Source organism: Cicer arietinum, chromosome 3, assembly GCF_000331145.2.
Source record: "Cicer arietinum cultivar CDC Frontier isolate Library 1 chromosome 3, Cicar.CDCFrontier_v2.0, whole genome shotgun sequence".
NCBI lineage: Eukaryota > Viridiplantae > Streptophyta > Magnoliopsida > Fabales > Fabaceae > Cicer > Cicer arietinum.
In genome coordinates this window covers 60,273,512-60,295,124 of record NC_021162.2, presented here as the reverse complement: position 1 = coordinate 60,295,124, position 21,613 = coordinate 60,273,512, and the positions used below count along the sequence as shown (strand labels likewise).

General features: G+C 29.3%; 3 protein-coding genes across 3 annotated transcripts in view; 1 reads left to right on the top strand and 2 right to left on the bottom strand.

Moving 5' to 3' along the window:
- The first annotated feature begins 1,364 nt into the window (after nt 1–1,364).
- LOC101506824 (polygalacturonate 4-alpha-galacturonosyltransferase) lies at nt 1,365–6,921 on the top strand. Its single transcript, XM_004492602.4, has 10 exons — nt 1,365–1,760; nt 3,497–3,531; nt 3,625–3,684; nt 3,779–3,901; nt 4,007–4,070; nt 4,148–4,194; nt 4,431–4,765; nt 4,850–5,207; nt 5,389–5,970; nt 6,285–6,921. The coding sequence occupies exons 1-10, from the start codon at nt 1,646–1,648 to the stop codon at nt 6,564–6,566; spliced, it is 2,001 nt and encodes a 666-aa protein (XP_004492659.1). The 5' UTR covers nt 1,365–1,645; the 3' UTR covers nt 6,567–6,921.
- A 3,478-nt stretch (nt 6,922–10,399) lies between these two features.
- LOC101509700 (glyoxylate/hydroxypyruvate reductase HPR3-like) lies at nt 10,400–13,814 on the bottom strand. Its single transcript, XM_004492608.4, has 2 exons — nt 13,195–13,814; nt 10,400–10,946 (listed from the first exon to the last, which is right to left on the bottom strand). Exons 1-2 carry the CDS (start codon nt 13,681–13,683, stop codon nt 10,422–10,424), a joined length of 1,014 nt encoding a protein of 337 aa, XP_004492665.1. The 5' UTR covers nt 13,684–13,814; the 3' UTR covers nt 10,400–10,421.
- A 3,817-nt stretch (nt 13,815–17,631) lies between these two features.
- LOC101506272 (calcium-dependent lipid-binding protein-like) overlaps nt 17,632–21,613 on the bottom strand; it is a 12,348-nt gene continuing 8,366 nt past the window's right edge. The window contains exons 6-12 of the mRNA XM_004492600.4: nt 21,114–21,235; nt 20,921–21,019; nt 20,266–20,346; nt 20,093–20,178; nt 19,588–19,813; nt 18,701–18,865; nt 17,632–18,450 (exon numbers count right to left, since the gene is read on the bottom strand). Of these exons, the coding sequence (XP_004492657.1) occupies nt 17,980–18,450; nt 18,701–18,865; nt 19,588–19,813; nt 20,093–20,178; nt 20,266–20,346; nt 20,921–21,019; nt 21,114–21,235 (1,250 nt within the window). The 3' untranslated portion in view covers nt 17,632–17,979. The remainder of the gene's footprint in view (nt 18,451–18,700; nt 18,866–19,587; nt 19,814–20,092; nt 20,179–20,265; nt 20,347–20,920; nt 21,020–21,113; nt 21,236–21,613) is intronic.

Here is a 21,613-nt window from a genome sequence, read left to right as displayed (position 1 = left end):
TTTTTAACTCAACAAAAAAACCTCTCAACAAAAAAGGATAGTATTAAACAAAATTTTATTTTCACTTTATCTATAAACAATCTGATGAAAGATTTAAACTATTATCTTCATTTACCTACAGAGATTGTGTGGTAAACAACATATAAACAAATTTGGACAACTCAAGATTGAGTTGCATTTTTTTTTAATTTTACTAATAAATTTTTTTAATTTTACTTACACAATAACCGTTTATTGTAATTAAAAAAAATCAATTTATTTAAAAATAAATTTACTCACTTTTTATTTTATAGATATTAAATAATTTACCATAAGATGAGTTGAGATACGTGGATAATGTTCCACAAATATATATAAGTTTTATTGTAGTGATCGGTGTGCATTGCCTACAAATAATTTTATAAAAAACTTCCTCCTTCGAGATGCTATTATTTTACTCTTAATATATGTTTGAGGATTTTTTTTTTTTTTTAAATGAAATGGTTCCTTTTTGTGTTTGCCGACAATTTATATTTTAAATAAAGCACATGAAGCGTATGTCACACACAATTCTTTCGTATGGAAAAATATTCTTTTAAAAGTGGAGAATTCATTTTATGTAAAATCAATATTAATAAATTATTTGATATATATTTTTAAGCTCTAATTCAACTGTCAAATATTAATATTATTAAACTGAATGTCTTATACTATAAAATTTTATAATTATGTGAGTTATTTAAAGTGAAATTTATTATTTCTTCTAAATTAAAAAAAAAAATATCTAAAAAAGAATAATCACGTCTAAATTGTCAGCAAATATTTAATAACAATAACATAATTTAAAACAAAATACAATATATGATTAAAACAAATACTATTTATGGTTACATTTTTTACTAACTTATTTAGTTATTTAAAATTATAATATTTTTTCTTTCTATTTTATGTGAACAATAATATTTTTTTAAATTTCTTTATAGTATCAAGCTATTAGTTTTTTTTATTTGTTCATTAATTTCCTTTTTTTCATTAATATTTTTGAATAATTTTATAGTAAAAAATTTGGAAATAAAAAATTACTTATTTTGGTTCCAATATGATCTAGGATGAAAAGAGAGCATCTCACTTTATAATACAAAGATCTCGATTTTGTTATGTATATTTTAAGATACAGTCTATTCACCATTAAATCAAAAAATTGAGATATATTTTCATAATACTATTAAATAAAAAATATAATAATAAAAGTTTATATATTTAATTTAATTAAAAAATATTGATATTATTAATTAAACATTAAATTTTAAATTCGAATTTGACACCTTTTCATCTGGAGTGAGTTTATATATAAAAAAAAGGAGTTGGAAAAAAATGACAGAATGAAATAGGTAGAGAAAAACACAAAATTTAAAAAGGAAAACGAGTGAGACCGAAACGAAAATCAAATCTAAAAGAGAGATAGTTGATAAGAGAGATTCGCACACACTGCACCTTACTTTCATTCTGTGTTGATGATGAATTAATTTATAGCACTATCATATTCATACCATTATTATTACACCATAAACATAAACATAAACCCTCACATTTTTTCAATTCAGATCTCTCTCTCTCTCTCTCTCTCTCTCTCTCTCTCTAAATGCCTTTTTCTCTCTGATCCACAATGGCGTTAAACAACAGAACCAAGGGATCTCCTTTCCCTCTTCTCGCTTTCCTTCTTCTTTTCCTTCTCGCACCCCTCATTTTCTTCTTCGCTACATCCCTTCCCACGGCTTCTGGTTCATACTCTCTCTTTCTCTCTCTAGATTTTTTTAAATCATTTTATATGTTATGCAGATCCTTGAATTTAAATGATAAATGGATATTGGTTAATTTATTTTTGTCTCTGTATATGTATGTGTTTTTGTTTGCATTTTTTTTAATTGTCTTTATTCAATTCTTAATTGTTTCATTGTTGTAGTGGAAGGTATTTCGCTTTCAATTCATTGACATGGCTTTTAGATAACAAAATGCTGTTTTTTGGGTTTATTAGATCTGTGCTTCCTATGGAACTGTGAAGTAGTGCACTTGAATTTTTGTGCTTTATTCTGCGATTTTGTTATGTAGATGTTCACTATGGATTGGGGTATTATATGTTTCTTGATGTGGTTCATTTGGCATATTCAATTGGAGTGATGGTGGAATTTGGTTTCTCTAAAGTGAGTAGTTAGTAAAGTGAGTAAATCAATTAATGATATTGTAACTACTCGTGATTGGTTATAATATCAATGGTTGATTTGTTTAACAATAATTGATATTTATTCACTTTATTCTCTTAAAATGAGCTGCTCTCTTTAAAAGAGCCTAATCCGTGATGGTAATAGGTGATGATTCATGATAGTGTGTCTTGTCATTTGTCAATAACTCTATATTACTACTATTAAATTAGATGCTTGGGTGGTTTGAAATTTGAATCATTGTGGTGTTAAGTTTACTTTAGAAATAAGGAGCAAAGAGTTTAAGGTTCGAATCATCTTGAGACAAACATACTTTGCAGGATTGAATCACAAAGGTGGCAAGAGTGTATAGTATACTTAGCTTTAGATCATTTGTTTGGTGCATCATCATCATTATTATTTTAATTTTGTAATTGGAAAGCAGTATTTGTAGATTAAGAACTCGTGGTAAGAAAAAAAGTATATTGGTTAATATTTCTTCTTTGCACTTTCCTTGGAGCCCCTAGGGCTTTGTGAGATTAGCATAGAGAGAGAGTGAATTGTGATGACAATGTTGACAATTAGAGATTCTGCATTGTATTAAATGGGAACAGCCAATAGGGAATGGCTACAATGATTGATATGATAAGTAATGATTGATATGATAAGTCGTAACCTTTGATACTTACATGTCATGAATGTTCCTCATAAGTCATAACTACCTGTCATGAATAATGTTTTTCATGAAATGCATCTCACTTTGCTCAGGCCCCTGTTGCTGTTTTGCACTTGTGCTTCTGATCCTCGGTATATCACTCATTGGTGTTTTGACTGAATCAATACTGTGTTTCAAACATCTGATTCTTCTATTATATGAATGCTCTAGAACAGGGTTGTTAAATGGAGGCAATGGCGCTGCCATGGCAGAATGCTGGGCGGATTTTTGGACAACCACTAACGACAATTTGTGAAGGAATATCCGTCCATCATGGCAGCGCAATAGGCCACAATGGCGTGTTTATGTGGCAGATTTTTAGCTATCTGCCATATGCCATCAACAACACTGCTCTAGAAAGTATTTACCATTTCCAGTTTTCAAGGGAGCACACATATGGCTCTGTTTGTTTGCAAGTCCTCATTTTTTGTTGTTAGGGACTTTTGAATTATGAAAATTAAGATTTTGTGTAATGTCCTTGTTGTGAGGAGGAAGAAATAGGAGAATAACATTGTAGTAATATGATTGGCATCACTATGAATTTCTCTTATGTGCACATATTTATGAGTTTATGTATATTGATTACTTCAAATACATTACGCAGATCATGATGATATTTCAGATGTTACAAGCCAACAGGTAGACCGTTTTATACACTTTCAGGTTAATTTATACAACTAAATGCATACTGCTTCTAGCCATTTTTTGACCCTATGTTGTTGGTATTTGCAGGCTTCCAAATGGAGAGGACAGAAGGCACTACACGACCTTAAGTCTTTTTTTCCAAAAGAGGCAAGCACAAGCTGACATTAATCTTGTTTTGCATATTGTAACATTTTGATGGAAGAGTTCACTTCATCGCCTTCTAACAAACCTTATATTTTAGGTTCTCGATGTTATTATGTCCAGCACAAATGATATAGGGCCTTTGAGTCTGGAAAATTTCAAAAATAATCTTTCTGCTTCATGGAGAGTTGTTGGGTTAAAGACTTCAAACGCTACATATCAGGTTAGGATTACTGATGTGCTTCTGCTTGAAACTTCGATTTCCTGGCTGCAAAAGGCACTCTTGTCTTATTGCGACTAAATGTTAATCCTTTTTTTTAAATTAAAGATAAGCCAACCAGAAACACATCTTAGAGAAGAAAAACAAAAGGAGAAGGACGGAAGATCTTCAGGTTGTATGACATACTATCAGTTAATATGCGGATGTTTCATTTTCTTTTAGTTTCTCATTTTTTATTTATTGATGCAGTTGGTCTTCCTCAGTGGACTGATAGCCCTGTAAAGCTAGCCAGAAGGGTGAGCATCATTCTTGGATATTTTTCTTTTTTTGACTTACATTTAACAAAATCATGTTGCAACACCTTTTAACTTGGCGGTTGTGATAGTTATGATAAAATCCTAAACCACATATTTGTATGATGTTCTGTTTGAAAATATTAATTAACTTGTGGAGTGAGTATACTTTGTTTGGGGAACAACAAAATGATTCTTGAAATAATCTTTGTTCTGTTCGTTGAAAATATCTTCTGCAGCAATTAATAGAGAAAAGGATGGCAAATCGTGCTGCTGAGTTGGTAAAACAGGATGATGAAGTTATTGTAAAACTTGAAGATTCAGCTATTGAACGTTCAAAGTCAGTTGATTCAGCAGTTCTAGGTAAATACAACATTTGGAGGAAAGAAAATGAAAATGAGAATGCTGATAATACCGTTCGGTTGATGCGAGATCAGATCATTATGGCTAGGGTATACTTGAGTATTGCCAAGATGAAGAACAAGCTTCAATTATACCAAGAACTGCAATCTCAACTTAAAGAGAGTCAGCGTGCTTTAGGCGAGGCAACTTCTGATGCTGACCTACACCACAAGTATGTGCAATTTTCTGTCAGTTTATAAATATCTGCATTTCTATGTGTTTGTTTGTATTTACTGACCTAATTAATTATCTTTAGTGAACATGAAAAAATCAAAGCTATGGGCCAAGTTCTTTCTAAGGCGAAAGATCAGTTGTATGACTGCAAGTTGGTTACTGGGAAATTGAGAGCAATGCTACAAACTTCTGACGAACAAGTTAGAGGCTTGAAGAAACAAAGCACATTCCTTAGTCAGTTGGCTGCCAAGACCATACCAAATGGAATTCACTGCTTATCGATGCGCCTTACCATTGATTACTACCTCCTTCCACCTGAAAAGAGAAAGTTCCCTAGGACTGAGAATTTGGTTAATCCTAATCTCTATCATTACGCCCTATTCTCAGACAATGTTTTGGCTGCATCTGTTGTTGTCAACTCAACTGTTGTCAATGCAAAGGTAAAGGAGTATACTAACCATCTTTTACCATACATGTGTGCTTGTGCATGTCTTCCGAGCACATTATTTTTTACAGATGATGAGTAATTTGAGCTTGGGCCCATGTATTTTGCTTTATTGGATAAATTATATTATTAACCCAACCGTTCATTATATTGTGTTTTTATCTTTGACAATGCAGGATCCTTCAAAGCATGTGTTTCACCTTGTTACTGATAAACTGAATTTTGGAGCCATGAACATGTGGTTTTTATTGAATCCTCCTGGAAAAGCTACAATCTACGTTGAAAATGTTGATGAATTTAAGTGGTTGAATTCATCCTACTGCCCTGTACTTAGACAGCTTGAATCGGCAACAATGAAAGAGTATTATTTCAAGGCAGGCCATCCAACCACTACTGGTGCTTCGAATCTCAAGTACAGAAATCCAAAATATCTTTCAATGCTCAACCACCTGAGATTCTATCTTCCACAAGTTTATCCAAAATTGGATAAGATTCTTTTTCTTGATGATGACATTGTTGTCCAGAAGGATTTGACTGGCTTATGGGATGTGGATCTTCATGGAAAAGTAAACGGTGCAGTCGAAACTTGTGGTGAAAGCTTTCACCGGTTTGACAAGTATCTTAACTTTTCAAATCCGCATATTGCAAAAAACTTTGATCCCAATGCTTGTGGTTGGGCATACGGAATGAACATGTTTGATTTAAAGGTGTGGAAAAAGAAGGACATTACTGGCATATATCACAGGTGGCAGAATTTGGTAAGCAGTTGAACATAACTTTCGTTTACATCTTGTGTCTATTCTCGGGATTGGATTATCTCCAATCACACAGCCTAAGGATCTTGACAATTGGATGAAGATCAATTAACTCATATTCCGAGTAGTATTTAAAAGCCAATTTGGTGAAATCAGAATGTGAACCATCTGATCCTCATCCAAACAGTTTAGATCCTTTAATTGCATGACCGTGTGCTTCCCCTAACTACAGAGAATCCTGATCAGTTTATTCTAACAAAATTAGACATAAACAAATTATCTTTTTCACTGACAATTTTTTTCCTTTTTGATTTCAGAATGAAGACAGGGTACTGTGGAAATTAGGAACATTACCTCCAGGACTAATGACATTCTATGGATTAACACATCCACTTAATAAGTCATGGCATGTACTTGGTTTAGGTTACAGTCCAAGTGTTGATCGTTCGGAGATTGAGAATGCGGCTGTGGTACACTACAATGGTAATATGAAGCCATGGTTAGAGATAGCCATGACAAAATATCGTCCTTACTGGTCCAAATATGTCAAGTATAACCATCCTTATCTTAGGAACTGTAAGCTAAGTGAATGGTCTTGATTAAAACAAAATCCTAAGTACAAAGAACACTCTTTTTCCTCCAGAATATACCCTCAACCTTCTCTCTCTTTTCTAGCTTGGCAATTTCAAGGGAAAGTGCCTTGTTAGAATATATGATTTATTGTCCAAAGTGATAGAGTCAAGTGCTTGTCCCCTACTTCATCATCTCTTTCCCACGTCATTGTCATTGATTTTTGCTTTCCATTCATTTAATTTGTTTACACCATCCTCTGACTAATTTGAAACAAGGTACAATAAATAGTATACCTTGTTTACTATAAAGAGATCCTTCATTGTACACTTTGATGCTAAGAATGGACTATAAATTGAATAACAATTTTATGTATTCTTTCAACAGTAGCTTTCTTGTATGGTTTTGAAAAGCTGTTTGAATGTTTACATTGTATGAATTTTCTCCAAGGGCACGTGACACGCTTCATTAATAAGTGATAAAATGATTATTGTAGTGTTGTCTCATGTATGGGGAAAATATCAACATCCAATCTCTACCCAACATTGAATTTTGGAGAAAACTTGCACTGCACTCAATCAAATTGAGGTTTCTCCAACATAGTTAGGATGAATTTAGGCGGGTACCCGTAAGATAAAGGACGAACAGTAGTTTGATTTGAAGTGACTCCAATTTACTAAACGATGTAAATAAATCCATATTAAGAACTACAATTGACATAATGCAACAAAAAAAAAAAAACATCTTAGTAAATCAATCATGTTGCATGTATGCTAAGTTTTATTAAAGGGTCTTAATAAGTTATTCAATCTAATTGATGTGAACTAGACCAAGGAGGATGATTGACTTTGTGATCTAGATAGAAACTAGGATCCCGTTGAAAATGAGGTACTTGTAAATACTATGATGTTCAAGTTAGTATTGATTCAAAGAGAGTGAGAGGTATTAAGATGAGAAAATGTGTGTACGTTTTCAGATGCCGGTGGCACTATTTACATAGTTGAGAGTCTTTCAGATGCCGGTGGCACTATTTATATAGTTGAGAGTCCCAAGACTCTCAACACAAATATTCATTGTTGTAGGCAGATGCCAATGGCACTGTTTATCTGAGGTGGACTAATATTTTGAATCCTGTCAACGTGAGAAGTTGTATTGGACTTCAACCAATCTTAAACATCAATTTAATATGTGTAATTAAAGAGTTATCGGAGAAGAAGACTTCTAAATTCTTATCTACAAATTCAACGGTTGTCATTTAACTTTCAATAATAACACTCTTAACAATGTAGTGACAAAACCACATTGTCCATTGCTAAAAGTTGTTGACGAACATTTGGCTCTCTTTATCAAATACATCCAAAGCAGGACCACCAATTTGTCCTTCCATTAAACACTTCACTAATTACTCCTCATCAATTAGGGGACATCTTGCAACATTACAATCACTCCTTTGTTTCCTATTGCCGACATCACTTCCTTGTTAACCATGTGCCTTATTTGTTCATTTAGTGGACAACATAGAACTAGTGTATCGCTAGTAGCTGCAAGTTTGAGTTAAAAAGTGTATGTAACAAAGGGCTTTTTCTTCCTTGAAAGGTACAAAATTATGCATCCAAAAACCTCTAACTTTTAGCTACTTCCATGCCAATGCTTCCTAATCCAACAATCCCAATTCGCTTTCCCCTAGATGAAAACTCAATATTAATTTATTGTTACTATAACATTATGTTATATACAAGCTAAAAAGATTACCGAAATAATTATATGTCCACTTGAAGTACATTTGTTTTTAACCGAGAAAAAAATATAAATAGGTGGGTATCAATTTACTATTTTAACTAAGCATTTCATATAAAACAAACTTAAATATACTTTTAATCTCTTTATTTTACTTAAAATAAAATTTTAATTTATTTATTTTTAATATCGAATTTTATTAGTCTTCATGTTTTTTTCCCCGCAACTCAATTTAAGATTTGTTTTTTATGACGTGTCGTATTTATTAATGATTATGTGATATTGTTAATTTGAAGTAGAAATAGTGAATTCCAACAAAATAAGTTTACATTTGATTAATAAAATTGAAAAAATGTTGTAACAAAGTGTGTGATCATTTTTTTTTCAAAATTAATAATGTCACATCATTAAATATAATTTATTATCATTAATGAACACGACACGTCATAAAAGTAAACCTCAATTTGTCGAATAATATTAATTAATCGTGACTTTATAATTATACTTACAACTTCATATCAATTATTTTTACAGATTTCGAATAATATTGTCGTAGGACTTGCAACTTCATAAAGCATTATTATGGATATTTGAATGCATATTGCAATTAGTGTTCATTTGAAATTATTGAGTTAAAAAATATTTTGGTTTATAATACTTTATGATTGAATTTAAAATATTTGAATAATTTTTAAATTTAATCACAACAATATCATTTATTTATCGATCTATTTTAATTAAAGCGTGATAACGAGTATGGGTACAGACACTTAGGTACCCAGAGATAAGAATACGAATATTAAAATTAATACCCAAGAGAGTATGAGCACGAGTATGAATATTTTTTTAAATCACGGATATGGGTAGAGATACTATAGTATCCAACTCAAACCTTATTCATTGTCATCCCTACTCAACATACAATATTTCAAATCAACCATTAAATCAAACAAAAGACTAACAAACGTATCAACCATAGTGGTGGAACTACCTGAGTCTAAGGAGACTTTCTTAACTAAAATTACAATTTTAGTCTTTTTATTTTTTATTAATTTATAAAATTAGTATTTTTATTTTAAAATTCGATAAATATTTTATCATGATTTTTAACTAAAAAAATAATTGTGTGTTATGTTTTAAAAATGACGTGACTTATATAATGTGACTATGTAGAATAGGTTATATCTATGAAATTTTAATAATATTCTTTAAAAAATTTAATTTTAATTTTAGAAATTATTAATTTTTATAATTTAATTAATGAGATATAAATAATTAATTTATTTATATAATTATATATCATAATATCATTGTATCTTTTATAATAATTATAAATAATACTTTTTAATTCAAAAATTTAAAAAAAAATCAAAATTATCAAATTTTAAAGTTAAAAAAATAATTATATAAATCGGTGAAAATACGTGACGCAATTAAAACGTAAAAATAATATATAATAGTAATGAAGTTATATGACGGCTTAGTTAGTAGTTACTAGTTACACTTACTGAAGCTTTAATTGAAAGTTGCTTTAGCTTTTCAAAAACATGTTATTGTCCCCCAATCATAATCAATAATCAACGAACATATGGAAAACTGCTTTTTCTTTTTTAAATTTTACCATATAACTTCATAATATAATATACTATGTTATTTATTCATTTTCTTTATATAAGATTAAATTTCAATAAAAAATTGGGACATATTTGAAGTAAGGCTTTGGACCTCAGATACTTTATGTTTTATTTGATAAACAAGAATAATTATTAAAAATAATTAGTTAATATTAAAAATATAAATTAATTATACATAAAAATATATTTATAATTTGACTTTTAACATACTTAATTGTATACTTAATTGTCTGAGTCTCTGCCCAAGGGCACTTGTTAACCAACTATATATATAAATTTCATATTAAAAATATTTAAAAGTTGTAATTTCAACTTTTTTAAAAACTTAAAATTTGTTGTTTTCAATACAAATTTCGAAATTTATGTAACTTTTTGTTAAGATATTTTATTATGTAATATAATTTTAGTAAAATGATATAATGATTAAATATAATTGTAGTGTATATCCATTAAACTTTTTTTTTTAAATGCTGAAATAAAAGAATTACCATAAAAAAAGCCGAAATAAAATATTCAGTCTAATTTAATTGGTGTGATTAAGGGCTTATTGGAAAAGAAAGCTTCTAGATTATGTTCCACAAGTTGAGTGGTAGCCATGTATGTTTCAGTAGTAAATGCAGCATTATGTGGTGACAAAACCACATTGTCCATTGCTAAAAGTTGTTGAGGAACATTAGGCTCATTCTCAAACACATCCAAACCAGCACCACCAATTTGTCCTTCTATTAAACAATTCACCAATTCATCCTCATTAATTAGGGGACCTCTTGCAACATTTACAATTACTCCTTTGTTTCCTAATGCCAACATCACTTCCTTGTTAACCATGTGCCTTGTTTGCTCATTTAGTGGACAACATAGAATTAATGCATCACTTGTAGCTGCAAGTTCAAGCATGTTTGAATAGAAAGTGTATGTAACAAAGGGTTTTTTCTTCCTTGAGAGGTACAAAATTATGCATCCAAAAGCCTCTAACCTTTTAGCTACTTGCATGCCTACGTTTCCTAATCCAACAATCCCAACTCGCTTTCCCCCTAGCTGAAAACTCAATATTAATTAATTGTTACTTTAACATTATATTATAAAAATAAATGTTATATCTAATTAATATATTTTTTAAAATTATCAAATTATTACAATTTATGTCTTAATAATTCGATGAATTAAAAAAAATGTGGTATCAAATTAATCATTTAAAAAAAATTGATTCATAACTACAAATTAATTATTAAAATAAACAAATAATATAGAGAGAATAGATAGAACTCATATAATAGTAGGAGGCCCAAGCCCAAAATCCAATCAACCTTACTTAATTTAAATCATTGATTTTTTTAATAAAAAACATTAACTAATAAAAAAATAACCTAAAAACTAAAAGGTTCTACCAAACAAAGAAACAAAAGAAAGATAAAGAGAAATGAGAGAAGGTGAAGCAGAGTGAGAGAACAAACACAAAAGAGGAAAAGTGATACACTAACTCAAATGTAACGGAGCAATGACGAAGAAGAAGACAACAATGTGCAGTCGTGTTGTGTGGTTAAACGGTGGTCGATCGTCAGAGTTACACTCAACAAATCCTATACTTGTATCATCCGTGTAACTTCGGCGATCAACTATTGTTCAACCACACAACACATTCGCGTACCATTGCTTTCTTCTTCTTCTTTGATTTTTGTTGGGTATTTTGATGAAAGGGTTTCTTTGATGAAATACAAAAATGAGTTATTTTATTTTTATGTATTTCTTTAACGAAATACAAAAATTTCTATTGAGTTTCTACATTTATTTCAGAAAAATCCTCATCTACATTTCTTTTTCTATTTCTTTATGCAAAATCTCTTCCTTTTCTATGTTTTTGTTTTTGGAAAAAATCCCCCCTGATATTTGACATTTTGTCTTCTATTTATAGGCTCAAAATATGTTGTAGGTGAATCATTCCTGCCCATAAAATAAGATTGAATTATGTTTTTTTAATTGATTTTGCAATATAAATAAAGGAATGATAAGTAAAGATGGAACTTTTATTTTTTGATGGATTGTAATTTTAGTGAAGATTACACCTTTAGAAGACAAAAGGAGTGAAACATTAAGTTATTTATAAAATAAAATATTAGACTAGATTTGTGAGTCTAATTGTGACTTTTTTTTAAGATAATAAAATATGATAGCAAATATATAAAAGTAAATACATTATTATTATTATTATTATTATTATTATTATTATTATTATTATTATTATTATTATTATTATTATTATTATTATTATTATTATTATTATTATTATTTTAATTGATTTAACAAAATTGGAGTATAAAATGAAATTAATTATAGAGTCTAGTACAATTCAAATTTCAAAAATAAATATCTTATTTTCAGAATTGATCTTATTTTAAGTGTATTGGTTATTAAATGTACGTACATATTCCAACAAACATTTAAAGCTGTATTCACTTATGCAAGTCTAACCATGTCCATGGACTCAATTCAATTCAAATTTAAATCTATTTATGTTTCAAATCATATAAAAATATTAATTTTGAAAAATTGAAACTTCAACACGGCAGTAAATGTGTATCAACATATGAACATGTAACTACACAAAGCAATCATTTTTTTTTACTCATGCAAACATAAATATAGATTTTGTTATTTTTAAAATCATCAATAACATCTTCAATTTTAAAATAATGATTGAAAATTAAAAATAAATTAAATCGTTAAATATGTTTTTAGTCCTTCTAAAATTTCAACATTTCAATTTTAGTCACTATAAAATAACAATACAACTTTAAATCTCTGCAAACATTATCGGCAGATAATTTTAGTCCATATTGAAATGTAATATGTTTAATTGTCCTTCAACTTTAAATTTTTTAAATGATTTTTTGTAAGCATATTTAGAATATTATATAAAAAAATTCCTTCAAAATTTATAATTTTTTAAGCTCTGATGATTTAAATATAAATTTTGTAAATGTAAAAAAATCAAGATAAAAGTAACAAAAAATATAGAGTTAGAAATTAGATTTTTAGCCCATTTTTTATCGAGGAATTCTTTATATTGTTGTAAATATACTTAAAAAAAATTCATTTAAAAATTTATGTTCCCATAACAATAAAGACTAAAATTTCATGCATAATATTTTTTTTAGGAACTAAAATTGCATGCTGGATAATTTTGTATAGACTAAAAATTGCATTTTGAGAGACAAATATGATATTTTGTATTTTACGGATGAAAAAAATAATAATTAATTAAAAAAAGAAAAGACAACAAACAAACCTTGGAGTTAGAACAATATGGGAAATCAAACCGCATGGTTGTTCTAACAAATCTATCTGCTGCTGAAATTTTGATTTGCACATCAATGAGTAAAGCCACAGCCATGTCAGCAACATCCTCTGAGTACAAGCTTCCTATATTAGCAACTTGTATACCTCGACATTTGCAAACACTAAGGTCTATGTGATCAGTTCCAGTGCTAGAGGTGACAACAAGCTTCAAACAAGGGATAAATTGAAGAACAATAGCATTGATGGGTGAATAAGCGCAACATATAAGAGCTTGAAACATTGTTGGATCATATTTGTTTTCAACCATGAAATGGTCTAGTGGTGGTGAGTTATAAGCATTCCATGGTTTTGATAAATTGTACTTTTGGGGGTGTTTTGGTTTGAGGACTGTTATGTTTATTGGAGGACCAATTACAAGAACATTTGGAAGATTGTCTTTGGTTTGTTTGTTGTTTTGGGAATCATTCACCTTCTCCATTGTGATGACCTTTGCTAATTACAAATATCATTGTTTTATATATGTGTTTTTTAATATGAATACTAAGAGAGTGAATCATTTCTCCGCCTACTCTTAAAAAAAAAGTATAGATTCTCTCTTCTTTTTTCAATCATTAGAGAATTGTGGTTTATGATAATTTTTCTTATTTGAAATCATTTATATGTTAAGTCATTTTTTTCCCATCGATTTATTTAATTAAGTGATCGTTACCACACAATTTTTTTTTCTATTGTATTTTTATATGATTTGGTCGTCTGAATTCGACATTGTTTTGTTCATTGTCTTAGTGCGGTGGTGTAACATCCAAAATTTATAATAAATTATTTTTTTAATTAAATAAAGTTTTAAAGAATTAATTTGATTTTAATTTTTTTTAAATATATATTGATTAATTTTCTTTATACATATTTGTTATGGTATGATAATTTTATAAATATTTAATTAACTTAATGAGTAGTATAAATTATAAATATTATATTTAATTATTTTATTAATTTTCTAAAAAAATAATAGTATTTTAATGTGATTGTTTTAGAGAATAAGATTTCTGATCATCTTACATGTATATGTGCATTGATTATTGTTAAAATACTTTCATATACATTTGACTAAATGATAAACATGCACACAATTATATTTTAATTAATTATAACTATTTCTTATTTTAATTAATTATTTTGATTATGTTGTGAATATTTTAGAGTATTATTTTTACTATAGAAGTGTTAAAATGTGGCTATTGGCTTTAAAATGTCTTAAAATGCATAAGTATAGTAATAGTTTTGAATATGAAAGTTTTTGTTATTATTGATATATTTTTAAATTTTTAATTACTTTAACTAATTTATTTTGTAAAATATTGATTTTGAAATATTAATAATATTGTGTTTAATTTTCTTTATATGATGTGCCTATTTTATAAATATTTAATTGATTTGGTGGCTAATATTAAAATACTGATGTTATATTTATTTATTTTTGTCATTTTAACTATTATCAAAATATGATAATATTTTAATTTTATATTATGGAAAATATTATTTTAATGACAAATCAATAAATTAAAATAAGTGTGTAATTAATTAGGCTAATATAACAAAAAATACGGTAAGAAAACAAAATGGAGTACAGTAAATTAGGTTAATAATAATTTAATATGTTAAAAAAATCAAATATGACCTAATATAATAAGAAAAAGATAGCAGCACTACAGTATAAAGAAAATGGAAGAAAAGAGCGGTCTCAAGGAGCATCAGTAGCCACGAGAATAAGAAAATTGACGTCGGTGTCTCACGACTGTTTAAATTTTTTTTTTTCAGTTGTTGTCCAAATTTCAATATATTCTTTCCTCTATTGATTTAGTTAATTTAATCATTATTTAAAGATTTTTAACCCTCTCAACCTCAACTATTTTGTTTATCAGTTTCGTTATTTTGTATCGTTTTTCTTCAATGTAATTCTAATTTGAGTGAAACTAACATCAAAACAATCGTGTAAACTGTAGCTAAATGATGAACAAACCAAGTAAAAAATTATTACTAAAAAAATAAACTACCAATGAATAAATATGAGACGAGAAAAGAATAAATTCTATGTCTATTTTATAATTAATGATAAAATTAAAAGATATAATATTAGCTTGATAGTTTGGTTGAGAGAGTTAAGTGATAAGATTCGATTTTCATCTTTAATAAAATACTGATAATACTAATTAGTAATATTCATCGTTGATAAAATTAGACATTTTATACCTATATAAAGAATAAATAAATTTTGCAGTGATATTTTAGTCTACTAATCTATTCTCTTATATACTATCTAATATTTTTACTATATTCTGACATTCATAATTAATATGAGTCTAAATACTTACGCTTCAATCCTATGATCACTGCTTCAATTATTGTTGGGTCTCTCCTTCAATTATTGTTTACGATGTCAGATGTCTACTTCAATTATTGTTGGGTGTCTCCTTTTCAATTATTTTACAATTGAATTATCTTGGAAAATATGTCACATCGTCAAATTATTGTAAAGAAATGGAAAGACTAAGACAATATATATATTTGTTACAAGATGCATGCAATAATCATAAACATTTTAATAAATTTATTTATTTTTTAGATATAATTTAAATATTTATTTTAAAGAGGGAGTATAATAAGGTTATATAATATTATTTATTGTTGATGTTGGACAATAATCATGATTTTTTTTATAAAAAAAGATAATTAAATAATGCTTTTATATTTCATTGTGTTCTTATAATTATGCTTTTGTTACGAAAAAAACAAAAAACTGATAACTAAGTAATTAATTTTAAATAGTTAATGAATATTGTAAAATATAATTTACATATTTATTTTTAAGAGTAGAGTATAGTAAGGTCATATAATGTTGTTCATTGTTCATGTTAGACAATAATCATAACTTTTTTTTATAAAAAAATTAAATTAAATGTGTCACATCGTCAAATGACCGTAAGGAAATGGAGAGACTAAGACAATATATATATTTGATACAAGATGCATGCAATAGTCATAAACATTTTAATAAATTTGTATTTATTCTTTTGTTTTAGATATAATTTAGATATTTATTTTTAAGAGGGGTGTACAGTAAGGCCATATAATATTATTTATTGTTGATGATAGACAACAGTCATGATTTATTTTATAAAAAAGAAAAATAATACTTTTATATTTGATCGTATTCTTATAATTATGTTTTTTTAAAAGAAACGAGAAACTGATAACTATGTGATTAATTTCAAGTGGCTAATGAGTGTTCTGAAATATAATTTATATATTTACTTTAAGTGTGGAGTATAGTAAGATCATATAATGTTTATTCATTGTTGATGTTAGACAATAGCCATAATTTTTTTTATAAAAAAAATAATTAAATAATGCTTTTTGTTTGATTGTGTTCTTAGAATTATGATTTTGTGAAAGAAATAAGAAACAGATAATCATGTAATTAGTTTAAAGTAGTTAATGAATTTTAGTTAAAAAAGAATAGTTCGAGAGAACTTGAGTTTAAATCATAATTGAAACAATTATTAATTACCCTTTAATTACCTCATGAATACTCTAAATTATTACTAACAACAAAATATTCGTCAGAGTTATGAATTATGAGCCATTGCACCTTGTTGATGGTGACATTTGCAGCATTCCATATTGTGAAGTATCTTGTGGAAAATTCATCATAATAGGGTTATTACGGCCACTCAAATGTATGGTACTAAGACAACTCGAATTCTGAGTTTTGTAGTCATCACAATACACAATGTTATTAAGAGCACTCAAAAGTATGGTACTATTATGGTCACATAAAAGGGACATAAAGAAATTAAATAAGTGGTTCAAAACATGTGTCAAGCATAAGCAAGAAAACTCATAATTGTGTATAGTTTAGGTGTGCATTTTGGAGTGAACGAAGTTCTCTATTTATAGAGAAAATCTACAACGGGTTTAAGTAAAATTTGTGCAAAGCGATTTTGACTAGATATGCAGACGCGATAACAAGATCACAAAATAGATGGATCGCTGGAAGCCTGAAATCGATAAATCGTGGAGAGCACACACAAACAAACAAAAATGCATGAAAAGAAAAAGGAAAACATGAAGAACACATTTTTTTAAAATAAAAAATATTAATTTTTCTAATTCCTAAAAATTAATACACCACATAGCCTAAGCCAAGTTGGTCAGGTGGCGGCGGCGCACGTGGTGGTCAACTTAAGTATGCTATCATCGGTTCACAAAATTAGGTACATCTTGAGACATATCCCAAAGGTTCTAACATTGTGTGAAATTTCTCCTATCTGATTTTTTAATAAAAAAATAAAAAAGTTTATGAAAGGACATATTTGTACAGAAAAAAGTCATATTTGTACAGAAAAAAGTCAAGAGTAGTTGTAGATGACAGAACTTCCAAATATACTGATCCGGTTAAGAATTTGTTTACAATAGTTTGATCTAACATCTATTCGTTTTGAATCATTTCCACTTCTAATAAGAGGAATTTTTTACAATTTGTTAAGTTTTATTACACATCCAAGTTAACAATAATGTACACATAAAGATTGGATAAAACTAAAACTAAATCGAAATTCCTGCTATCAGTGTTCAATCTATTTCCATTGAAAAAAGCCTCGTATTATGATGCAAGAGAACAAGTACCAAAAGTAACCAACCTATCTACTGTAAAATCTCAAAACTAAGATTCAGGTCATTTCATTACTCTGTTGAAGTGTCCGGCCAGAAAAAGTTAGCGCGGCTTTGCACCGCCACCACTCTCCTCGAAGTTAGCGACAGGGGTAGTCGAACCACTCCTTCTGGTTACAGTTTGCCCTGTGATTGTCCTTCCCATGAACTTTCCTGCCCTGCTCAGTCCACTGCCTACGGCACCAAGACCACTGCCAACAGCGCCGAACCCACTGCCAACAATTCCAGCTCCTGCACCAATTCCACTTCCCACAACACTAGCTCCAGCACCAATTCCACTTCCTACAAGTCCAGCTCCAGCACCAATTCCACTTCCTACAAGTCCAGCACCAGCAGCAACACCAGAACCAACCATTCCAACACCAGACCCAACTACTGATGCGGCTCCGTCTAGCGCGTCCATTGTACTTCCTATAACTCCTTCCTCTTTCAGTTTCTTCCTTTGTTCTAGTATCGTTTTCTCTGCTTCTAGTGCGGCCAGCTGTTCTTCCTTGTTAAATTGATGATAGAAAATCTGAAATTCCAATGAGATTAAGACAGCATGTAGTATATGGATACAGAATAGCAAAGGACTAAAATATGTCGAGATCCTCTCTATATCTGAAAAGAAATAGGATGTTCCATTACTGTAGTTTTAGGTGAATAAAGGCACACATTTCAAGAAGGTATGACATAATTAATTCACTCAAAATCGTAGTAATGGAGTATTCTATTTCTTCTAAGAAACGGAGATCCCTACTCAATAAATGCATGTCTATATATACCTTTATTGTCAGCGTTCCTCGATCCTTCTTATCTTTCACTTTCAGTGTATCAAGTGATGACAGAAGCCTTACTTCCATGTCCTTTTCAGTTTCTGCTTCCATGTCAATAAGTGGCAATTTTGCTATTCCCAATCGTTTATCTTGCCCAATGTCTTTATCAAAAACCTATTTGCAGAGCCATGAAAATCGTTTATTTTAATTTTACTAAATCAATCACAGCATAGAAACAAAAGAACTGTATATTTACAAGGAGAAATATATACCAAAATATTAACATGTGTAGCTGTGTAGAGATAGATCAATAAAAGATTAAGGGGGAGAAGATAAGTGCCTACTTGGTTTGAGAAAACACTTTAATACATGTTGCAGGACTGATCTTAGCTTCATATAAACTATGTTTATTCCATTGAAGATGGTATATTTATGTTTTAATTTATTTCGTTTGGTGACAAAACTTTTAATTTTTAATTTTTTATTTGTATATATTGAATAGTACAATGTACTATTAATTAGTTAGATAATCCAAATACAGGTTATATAATGTCTATCTGATCTATGAATCCCAATCCTGCTGACCTGTGAGAAGACACGGGTATTTTACTAGTAAAATAGAATAGTTTTAGGAAATAAAATTGTATCCACTCTTATTTTTAAGAAAACTTGTACAAGAAAAACTCACAATGTGATAATAAATGCTAGTTATGAAAAACTTCCGTTACTTGTGAAATCAAAAAATAAATGCCTAATGAATATCTTATTTCTTCCATTAGTAAGCATAGGTGAGGAGGGCATATTCTACATTCCTAGAACTGGTGAAAGCAAAGTGCCAGTGATGTCGCAGAATAAAGTATAGCACAAGAGAAAATAAAATATTAGTTGTGTCAAACCTCGAGAATGAGTGACTGTGTCTCCTTGTCTTCGGCAATCAATTCAAATTCCTCATTCCAAATTGGATTCAAGTTGTTATCAATAACCTTCGTTTTAACTTTAAACAGTGGGCGAATATGAATTACTACGTACGGATCAGACTTCCCAATCATTTCCATATTCTTTAGATCATTTGCTTTTATTACAACCACTTTAAGCTTTCCCTGGGGCTTAAGCTCTAATTCACTGCAAAAGACAAGATGCTTAAGCAATTTAAAATATCTGAGCATTATTTAACATTGAAATTGACATTTTCCGAAATCCCAATTTGTTTTTCCTTTCTTGCAAAGGGAAGGAACAGACAAAAAAAGGAAATGAAAGCATCCTTTTCTCTTGGAATACTTCCACAAAAATTTCAAAATCAATGTGAAATATTGAGTATCAGATATAGTAGTAACCTAGATATGTTTTGATCTGCATTCAGGAAGAAACATAGAAAACAGAACAAAATAAGATTCACATTACCTAGTATCCACAGGAATACCACCAAGAGGAACAACAATCCTATGAGGCCATTGGAGCATATCAGTAACAATTGAGTTTACAGTATCCTATGAAATGGCGGGTAAGAGTTAGAGTGGATTATAAGTATTAGTTCAAAATCAGTAAAAGGGATAAGCTCACAAATTAGAACTTACATCAATCATATCTGAAATTCCAGGAAGTGCTGTCAAACTTCCACCAACTGCCTTCAAAGTGTAATCAATTCTAGGCTTTGGCTGATTAAATGTTAAACATAAAAATCAGTAACTCCAAGAATGATAATTAAAAATTAGTGTCCTAAGTACTATCATATACAAGTCAATGCTGAAAAAAGTGATGCAGAATTAAATTAGAATATTGATCAAGGCCAAGAGAATAGAATACATATTATAAACAATCATGTCCAGGTCCACTTTATTCAATACCTAAAAAAGGGCATTAACCTAATAGTGTTGGCCCTAACATCATCATCCTACAATGACAAATTAGTAAACCACTGAAGCGGATAGTTAAGTCAAATGTGATGAACATAAGTTTGATATGATGGGATCAATTATCCAACCCTTTCAGTTTTTTGTTTAAGCAATTGTGTTAATTCTTACATCGATTTCGTCTTGTGGTAAAACAAAGTAATTAATACCACACAATCATGAAGTGAAAACATGCATATCCAACTTCAAGTCAAATGGTCTTGTCCACTGATTTTAGATTGATTTACAGGAGCCCATAAAAGTGTTTGCACAAACAAAACTGTAAACAGCAGATTGGGAAGCTCAAGTAGACAGCCCCCCCTCCCCCTTCAAAGGTTACCTCAGCAAGTAGGGCAACAACAACAGCAGAAATGCAAGGGATCTCATCAGTGAGTTGGAATATAACACGGATAATGGTGAAAACCTGAAGATCCTTCAACTGAAGCAAAAAATAATAGAACTCAAAAATTTGAAAATTCCTTATAACTTAAAGGTGACATGAAATTCAACATAAAAACACAGCTTAGTCTAACCTGAATAGGAATTGATGCAACAAGTGCAGCTTCAACAGCCAAAACAATATTGGGATCACCACCCCAACGGAAATCAATGTCCATTATGATTTGACCTTTGTTAAGACTCTGAACACGAATACCTACATGGATGAACAAATTGTGCATGTATTATTTCTAGATATACAAAAATGACTCAACAGAAAAATTGACAGAGAAAAGACAAGGGGTATAAAGTAGCATTTCGTGACATTTTTGTACTGTCTTATTGAACAACACTGACAAGCATAAGTCAAACATTTTAATAACAATATCATCAATGCTGCCACATTTTCATATACTTGTAGATTCTACAAGCAATTATTGTTACAAGGCTTATGTTGTGTATGAAAAACCTTAAGTGGTTTATCACAAAACCACAAATAACTGTTGTCATATGAAGCAGCCTAAAAGAACTGTTGTCAAAATAAATGACATATGAACCTCATTATCTAAATTTATACATAGAATTGGTAAGTTCA